At 38.3% G+C, this 9598-nt stretch overlaps 1 protein-coding gene across 1 annotated transcript; it reads left to right on the top strand.

Moving 5' to 3' along the window:
- Positions 1-8288, top strand: LOC139723130 (microtubule-associated protein 1 light chain 3 beta-like). The gene is made up of 4 exons (XM_071634399.1): positions 1-350; positions 5797-5852; positions 6403-6509; positions 7585-8288. The coding sequence occupies exons 1-4, from the start codon at positions 308-310 to the stop codon at positions 7748-7750; spliced, it is 372 nt and encodes a 123-aa protein (XP_071490500.1). The 5' UTR covers positions 1-307; the 3' UTR covers positions 7751-8288.
- Positions 8289-9598: the final 1310 nt, after the last annotated feature.

Below are 9598 nucleotides of genomic sequence, written 5' to 3'. Positions count from 1 at the left end.
TTACAACAGCCAACGATAACCTAGCGGTAGGCTTTTATTTTTAGCATGACGTTGCGCTAATGCCTACTTTCGCTTACTGTTCAAACTACCGAACAGGTAAGAGAACATCTTCACGCGAAGGATTGCCCTTGTTCCACGTCTACTCGATCGAAACGATCGAAACACACATCAAATACTGAGTAACAAGTCCCAACCTTTCGAGTAAAGAGCGTAGCTAGTGGACGTAACGTCAGAGTTTCTACAATACTGCACTGCACTGCACTGGCACGACAGATGCGCAGTGAGATTGTGACCCATACAATTGTGAATGACTGAAGAAATGAAGACGTTCAAACAGAGGAGGAGTTTCGGTAAGCACACGGTTTGCCTTTCTATTTTCTCTTTGTTCACCGTCATTTTAAAGGTTTGTTTCTTGTGACATAGTAATAGGGTCTATCATTCGTAGCATGACTCAGACTGCTAGTCAATGGAATGCCCAGCAGGGGAAGGAAGTTGGGACAATCATTTCTGTGCTGCTGTGTGCATATCCAATCAATGCTGTCCAAACAAAAAGGCAAAATGCCAGTTTGGCTATAAATAATCAGTAGTTTCTACAATGTAGTACCAGAGACTCCAACTCTCCCGTTTTCGACGGGAGATCTCCCGCCGAAAGCCCATTTTTGCAAAATCTCCCGTTCTCCCGCTTGAGATTTAATTTCTCCCGCCCTGGCTCTGTGTCTCCCGCTTGAAATGATTTCTTACCGGTACTTTAATATCATTGTATGTCTAAAAATAATAGTGGGGTGGCTTAGTGAAATTATCGTGACACGGCGGACAAAAGCATGATTTTTTCACCAAAGGTACTTCATGATGTACCTTCTCAAAAAATAGGGTGCTCCAAGAAAATTGATGCTGGGAAGGAGGTCAGAGGTCAAAGGTCAATGACCTTTATTTGTGAAATAGGTTTTTTGGCTATTTCTCAGGTCAGGAATATCCAATCTGGATAAAACTTGGCAGGAAGAATATTGAGAACAAGTAAAATATTTTGATTGAATTTGGGGTGAATTTTCCAAAGGTCAAAGGTCAAAGGTCAATGAACTTTTTCTAAAAATCATGTTTTTGTTTATTTCTCCAGGTAGGAAGATTCAATTTTCACAAAATTTGATATGAACGTTATATAGAAGGTACCAAGAGTATAAACCAGGGGTCAAATATAATTGTTGATTTGTGCGTTGCCATGGCAACCCAAAACGAGGGTTTTTGATTGAAGTTAGTTACAGGAGGCTATTTTCCAGTTTGGAAGAGATTCCATTTGAATAGGTACAACTGATCAACGGGATGTATAGAGGTTTGAAATACTTTTCATTAGTGTTAAGTGGTATGTTGCCATGGCAACTACATATATAGATTTTGGTTAAACTTAAAGGAGACTTCAGAACTTATGAATTTGAAGAGATTTCCATCAGGGTTGGTATAATTGATCAACAAAAAAGTCGCCAGACAAAGATTTGTCACCTTTATAGCATGTGGGTTGAGTGAATGCAGCAACAATAGTAGAACACATCAGTGAGAGTTTGAGGAAAATTGGACAATCCGTTCTAAAGTTATGAATTTTTGAAGTTTCTGCTCATGCAGTCGAGGCTGGATGAGAAGACTACTATACCTTGTAATGTCACATGTGTACAACGATATAAAGAATGAATAAAGAAAATTCAACATAAATTATTTTCGCTTACAAAAGGATACTCGACTTCTCTTTCAGAAGGCAGGGGGAATAATTTTACCCTTGACATACGTAAGTAGCAAGTCAAAGAAACTATGTGAACTTTATTCAAAAAGTATGGTTTTGTGAAATTCTCATTTCATTTTCCTTAGAATGTGTGCATGTGACATCATACACTGTGGTAGTCTTTTCATCCAGCCGCGACTGTGCAGATACCTTAAAAAATCATAACTTTTGAACGGATTGTACGATTTTTTCCAAGCTTTCTGTGATGTGTCCTACTGATATTGTTGTATTCACTGAATCCACGTGCGCATGAAAGTGGACTTGTCCTTTAAGGACAGATTCTGAAAGAGCAGACTGTAAGCTTTAAAATGATGTATCACACAATTCAAAGGGATTCCCCTAACCTATCTAAATAATAATACCGGTACTGGAAAGAAAGCACACACTCTGGATAAGTATGAACTGAGAAAAGAGGCTGCATTGTCTATTTTAGCGTTTAATCTTTACCAAGCTGTCTCATGTCATTATGTTCATCTTTTCTTCCCCCCTCCAATTTTCATTTGAGTTTGCCATTATTAATTTTTGATGATAAGAACGATGCCACAAGGCATTGTTTCTTAAAAATGCTTCAACTGCTCCTTCAGGTCCAAAATCTACATCAATATATATTATTTTCCTGATCTCCTCAACATTTTCCAAAAATAAAGCATACACCTTTTATGCACTGAGTCCTCCTTTTTGTGGATAATTAAAGGCAAAAACCCAAAATTAGTGCTTGAAAATTATTCTTAAGTGTAAGTTACGGATACAAAGAACCTCTGTAAAAAATGAATCTGTATAATCAATGTTAAGTATTGTTAATAACACAAAATGTGAACAATATTTCTATGATAACATGTTTCCAGACTAAACCGTCCGCATTTATGCTTTAATGAGAAAAATACTGATATCTCTTTATATGTTTGCTTTGATTGCAAAAACTGTATATGGTAGGATGTCTTGTGATACAACTGGGGGGCATTTCATGAAGCGTTTTGTCAGATATTTCGTCTGACAAAATGTTAAAAGCTACTGAAATCCTTGCATCTGATTGGCTGAGAGCATTTTTGTCCGACAAGTTGTCGGACAAAAATGCTTCATGAAATGCCCCCCAGGGGGGCATTTCATGAAGCAGTTTGGTCAGATATTTTTCTGACAAACTGTTACAAACTACAGAAATCCTTGCATCTGATTGGCAGAGAGCAAATTTGTCCGACAACTTGTCGGACAAAATGCTTCATGAAATGCCCCCAGACCTACACATATTATGCATAAAATGTGATATCCTGAACATTTTTTTTTTCAAGTCACTCTCCCAAAAGTGTATAATATAGGACCTTTAAGTTTTTCTTGTGTTTGTTCCTGGCAGATTACTAGTACACAAATGCTCCAATCCATGATGACCTAACGGAAATTAAGGAAATTAAAATGAATATACTGAAAACCAAAACTACAAATACTAATAACTTACTTCATTCTTCTCTCCCCACCCCACCCCACCCCTTCTTTTTGGTTTCTTGATATACTCGTAGATCTAGCTGACTTTGATAATTGTCATTATGTAACATCATCTTCAATTGACAAGGCGATAAAACTTAACAATCATTTCATTATGCTGCTCGACTAATGGGGTTAGTTGAACTATATTGTTTTTAATGTACTATACTTTTTCCTCCTATCAATCACATGTATTTTGGGTGGAATGTATTTTGACATAAAGCATCATAGAATCAACCGCCTTTGGGGTCGGGAATTTTGTCATATCATATTGTGATTTAGATTCTGCTCTATGCCGATTTTGTTTTATTTCTATCAACTTTTTAAACTTCCCCATAGACTTTGTTCACCAGCCAACTACATCCCACCCTCTTTGGATAATGTGAACCAATCAAACATTGCTTTTACTTTTTAATAACATGTCTATACATAGCTATCAGACCAAAAATATTCAAACCGCTTTAAGTCTTTATGAGTGAAATTACAAATATCAATATATTTTTAAAAATATTCAAATTGTCTAAATTCAACTTCATCTATGAAAATAGACTTTTAACCTTTTTAAACATTTGAATAACCCCCACAAGAAATAAGAAACATATAAAGAGGGGAGGTGCGGACTATAAAAATTGCTTACGGGAACCAGGTAATCCCTGCGCTAAACCTATGGAATTCACACAATCTTGGAGGAAACGGGTTAAATTTGTTAGGAAATATGTAGGTCAATACCCAAAACCTTAAGTTCTCAATGGAATATGCAGCTCTTCTACTGGTAAACTAGTAGTTCTGGGAGAAAAAATGAACTGTGACATAGTCCTACACCTGGCTCAGTCATTGCCCAAGATTTAAAGTATCTGAGCCAGAGTCACATGTCACTCTTTGCCATTTCTCTACAGGAGGTAGACAGTACTAAAAAAATCCTTTACCAGAAATTATAGGAAATTATTTAATGAAAAGGTGCTTAAGAAAACTGGACTATTCCAACACACCTCCCTCAGGTCTGCAACACAGACTAACCACCTGTTACCATAGGAAAACCAGTAAAAATGGTGTATTACTGTAAACATGCACACAATATGTCGTATTATGGGTCTGAATTTTAAGACTAGCAACCATGTACATTGCATTGCATTGTACAGAAACCTGGCGAATGCCCTGTGTATAGTCTTTGAATTCAGACACTATTGTTATGTACAAATTAAGGGCATTTTCTCATCTTTTCTGTTAGCGGATTTCTTGGAGCACCCCCTAATTTTGATCCTCATATATATACAAATGTCTGAGGAAAAAATGACACTTTTGTCCGGCGTGTCACGATTATCAGTATATTTGTCACTAAGCCACCCCACTATAAGCCTTAGATAGCACAAGAGAGCATCTAGAACCGAGCTTCCAGGAACCTTAAGCGGGCCCTGGACACCGGGCGCAAGGAACTTCGCCCTTTGCGCTTGTGATGTGCGCTTCGCGCGCACATTAAATTGGAGTCTCCCGTTTGCTAGGGGTTTCAGGCGGGAGAATCTCCCGATCAGAAGGTGCTTGGGGTTGGAGTCTCTGTAGTACTAGTAGCGATTCTGGTCAGTAATTTGATCATCATTGCATAGATTGTCATAGTAGACTAACACTACAGTAACGTACACATAGAAGTTTTCCCTAATGCAAACACAATAGATTTAAATTCTACATTATTGTACATTTGTATATTGAAAAAAAAAAAATATTTTGGTGTAAAATTTAGTTCTGCTTGCTTACCGACACTGACACACACACACACAGTCCACACACTTTTGGCTCCCCTAAAAAGAAGGATGGAAAATTATTTAATGCCTGGATTCATCAGCCTTCATGCCACCACTTTCATTGAACATCGGTGGTCTAGAAATGTCATGATGTGTCTGCCTGCTCCCCCTACAAAATTTACATTATGTTTCTTGTGAGTGGGGATTTCATTTAAAGGACAAGTCCACCTTCATCATGTGGATTGTGTGAATGCAGCAATATTAGTAGAACACATCAGTGAAAGTTTGGGGAAAATCAGACAATCCGTTCAAAAGTTATGAATTTTTAAAGTATCTGCGTAGTCACTGCTGGATGAGAAGACTACTATAGTGTATGATGTCATATGGGTACAACCATATTAAGAAAATAAAAAGAGAATTTCACAAAACTTTTCTTTTTGAATTAAGCGAACATTTCTTCGACTTGTTACTGACATATGTTAAGGGTAATATTATTCCCCCTGCCTTCTGAAAGAGAGAAGTCAAGTGTTCTTTTGTTATGCGAGAAAAGTGAGAATATGTTGAATTTTCTTTATTCTTTCTTTATATTGTTGTACTCATGTGACATCACAAGCTATAGTAGTCTTCTCATCCAGCCTTGAGTGAGCAGAAACTTCAACAATTCATAACTTTTGAACGGATTGTCCGATTTTCCTCAAACTCTCAATGATGTGCTCTACTAATATTGCTGCATTCACTCAACCCACATAACTGTGGAGGTGTATCAGCAGGAAAACTTTCATTTTGCTTCTTCTCTTCATTGCTATATTTTTGTAGAGCAAAGAAGAAAGGATGTGGAAGACATCCGCATCAAGCATCCCTCCAAGATTCCAGTAAGTATCAGTCGCTGTAGCGGTCTACTCAACCATTGCAAAACTTATTGATTGAGAAAGAGTTCCTTGCAAATAATGATCCCCCCCCCCCCAATATAAAGTTGTATTTTCCTTGCTGCAATCTGCCATTCTTTGTTAACCTGTTGAGGACGAGTCCCGATTATAATCGGGCAAGAGTCTATGGGAAATGCGTGTTGTAGTAGAGTTAGCTCATCCTCAATGGATTTACAGTGTATGAATGTTATATCTAAATTTTGTTAAAGCCAAACAAATGAAGTTTATTGTTAATGTTAAGGATTATGCAGATAGTAATTTGGGGGCCTGAATTTTTACTTTATTGTAAGAAAAAAATCACTCTGACCTCGTTGGTTATGAAGGGAACGCACTCTACGCTGCTTTCCGCGATCACCATTTGTTTACACCAGATGTTCTTCACAGTAGAATATTTCAAGTGGTCCCTCCATAAATGATGATTATATTTGTCCAATCACTGACTCCTCAGACTAACCCATCTCATGACTTTGTTTCCTTTGACTTCTTTTATCCATAGGTCATCATTGAAAGGTTTGAGAGTGAAAAAACTCTGCCGCTCCTGGACAAGTCCAAGTTCCTCGTTCCTGATCATGTGACCATGGGCGAGCTGGTCAAGATTGTAAGGTAGGGCATGGTCGCGGGTTGGAATGGCAAGAAAACTTTTGCAGGGTCCTACCATTTCAACAAACATTGTTATTAGAAAATTCACTTAAACAGTAGTAAAAATTCAGGTTCCAATATTATTCTTACTACTGTCTGTAGGGAAAATTTTGTACACTTTTCGTCATTACTGAAGTTTAATCGTCTTATAACATCGTCTTATAACAGCGTTATTCCACACATTTGAATAGATTCAAGTCTGCCTTGAAAACGCATTTGTTTACAGTGTAAGCAAAATGAAGCTCGGTACCATCACTGTAATTGGAATTATATGTTCTTGTTACAATCTTTTCATTTTTTGAGTGCATAGGGACATTATCACTATGTGTTATGCGCTATATAAGCACTGTCAAATGTGTCATTGGAGCAATAATTGACAGTTCTGCAGATATACAAGAACTATGTTTTAGCTGTACCGGTAACCCTTTCTGTGCTAGGCGCTAAACCTAAATTCAAAAATTATTAGACAAGAATAAGAAAACAAAAGAGAAACCATATCAAGAACCACTTTATATGACAGGGCTCTCATCTGCAGATGAGAGAGTCTGTACTGCTATAACTTTTTCCTCACTTTCTGACATATCCTGCTAGTTTATGACAAGTTATGCTCTTATGCAGGGCTGCACACTAACCCATTTTTCCTACTACTGGTCTGAACCTCAAATTTTAACTGGTCCTGTATTTTTGTCTCTTTTTGAACTGGCCCCGGCAATTACTCAATGTTATTTTTGTAATTTTATCTGTCATGTCGGACCAGTAAATTTTAACAATTCCTGAAAGTTACTGGTCCAACTTTGACTTTAAATGGTCTTGGACCATCGGACCATTGTCAGAGTTCAGCGTTGTCTTATGTGAGACTGTGTGTATTGGTTAACCCTTTGTTTGCTGTGAGTTCCAATTGGTGCAGGAAACTCCACACTCCACAACATTATACACACTGTCCAAAGTTTCCACCCACAGATAGGGTTACAGTGAACTCTCTCTGTGATGTTCCACAGAGTGTAATCCTTCCAGAATATTCTTGATGTCATGATTGCAGGAGGCGACTCCAGCTGAGCCCCAACCAGGCATTCTTTCTTCTCGTCAACCAGAAGTCTCTCGTCAGCGTTTCCACGCCGATCGCCGAGGTCTACCACACGGAGAAGGATGCAGATGGGTTCCTGTACCTCGTCTACGCCGCGCAGGAGACATTTGGCTCGGATTAAGGAGCGACCTTCCGACCTGTTTCTCACGGGCACTATAGTATCATGAACTCCAATGGAGACAGTAAATCCTTTAATATCCAAATTATGTACTTTGAATACCTTCAAGGTGATGATATGGGGATACTATTCATTCACTCTCAACCTTTCTTGAGAAGTTCACATTATCTCCATCTCTTCTTAAAAACTGACAAGGATTGCAGCATCCTCATCAACCCTTAGTTTCCCTGCCGTGGATCGTGGTCCTCTCCTCGAAAGTGGAGTCAATTTTGAAGGATGTTTGGAACCACACCAAGTCTCTCCTTTCGTTGCATGACCCTGAAAGTCCTAGATGATGTCATCAGGCTGTTGAACTACGCAGCATCCATGCCTGGGTTGCCGTGGCAACAGGGATGATTCTCGCAGCCCTGCGAGCCTTCTTTCGGGTGAAAATCCCAAATCACAACTACACTGTAGCATGGAGTGCACTTGGTGCCTATAGAAGCAAGTCACTTGATAGCGATTAATTTTTCAACCAAGGAAATTGTGGTGCAGTTCGAAAATCGTGATATGACATAGATATATTTGCATTTTCACAAAGTCATACAGTGATGGTATCTGTTGGCTATATACATGTTGATATATACAGTATATGATGCGTACAATGCTACCTTTTTGATTGTAATTGCTTTTTAATATTCTTTAATGCTAGCCAAAGTTTAATAGTGAAATAATTGTTTTAACATCTATTTGAGTATTACTCTCATAGGGGTACACCGGTAATCTTTTGTATTTTAGTGTGTAAAGTAGCCACAGATATTACAATTACATGAAGCCCTGTCTGTTTATGTCTGTTTGTAGTGGCCACCCATCCACATGTTCAAAGGTCAACTTTAATGTATCTCTCAAGTGGTAGTTATACTTGCGCTTGACTATGAAGAGTTTTATCATCTGCCTTTTAATATCCATTCAGAAGTGAGACATTCACAAAATTATATGACGTAAAAGTGAGAGGAGATGAGTTAATTGATGAGTGTCTGGAATCACAGTGTGTTGGCCATATGTAATCCTTGGTCTGCAGCGCTTGTCTTACAGCATGCACCTTTGTAATGCCATCGTGAATGGTTGGCATTAATAGCACACCTTACAAGTCTCCCTTTATTCTGCAGAAGGCTTTCTAAAAACTTCCATATCTCATGGCTAGATAAGAGCAATCCACAAAAAATCCCTCTGATGTAGGAACTACATTTGCCCTCCAAAACAGGTGTATTTTCCAATGCACAAGTATCTCCATGATCGCTCTTCAGAATTTTCCCGACTTTGATGCGCTAATGGTGGTAGCCCTGCTCATGGTATGTTGAATTTACTGTCAGTGAACAGGAACTAGATCATTCATCATGACCACCGAAAGATGGCCCGGTGCGCTATGCTATTACAGTGCACTCCCGTTACAACGAACACGGTTATAACGAAATTTCGTTATAACGAAGTAAATCTTCTGGTCCCAAAATTATCACCATTAAAGTCTATGGTACAAAATTCGCTTATAACGAACATGGTTATAGCGAAATTTCCGTTATATCGAAGTCTTTTCTGAGAACAACAGACAAAGAAAAACAAAAGAAATGTGCTCCGTTACAACGAAATGTGAATTGCTTTCGAAAATACGTAGCGGAACAAGCATTTATAGCGTCTCTGCATGGGTGAACGCTTCACACCACTCTGTGTTCGCTCCTTGTGTCACGCACAGTTTCTGAGGGGAACTTGCGTTTATTATTGTAATACAGTTATCCCATCACATTTCACATAGCTTTCCAGTGTACACTATGATGAGTATTCAGCAAAAATAATATGATATATATACGTGGTTCC

This window comes from Diadema antillarum, unplaced genomic scaffold (genome assembly GCF_040938485.1).
Source record: "Diadema antillarum isolate AM-2024a unplaced genomic scaffold, OU_Dant_1.0 scf00000014, whole genome shotgun sequence".
NCBI lineage: Eukaryota > Metazoa > Echinodermata > Echinoidea > Diadematoida > Diadematidae > Diadema > Diadema antillarum.
This window is presented reverse-complemented; position numbering and strand designations above follow the sequence as displayed.

Excerpts from the sequence above, each read along its gene's own strand:
- LOC139723130 (XM_071634399.1), top strand. The coding sequence starts at position 308 with ATGACTGAAGAAATGAAGACGTTCAAACAGAGGAGGAGTTTCG. Across the intron at positions 5,853-6,402 it reads AGCATCCCTCCAAGATTCCA|GTCATCATTGAAAGGTTTGA; the intron begins GTAAGTATCAGT and ends TTTTATCCATAG. Across the intron at positions 6,510-7,584 it reads GAGCTGGTCAAGATTGTAAG|GAGGCGACTCCAGCTGAGCC; the intron begins GTAGGGCATGGT and ends TCATGATTGCAG.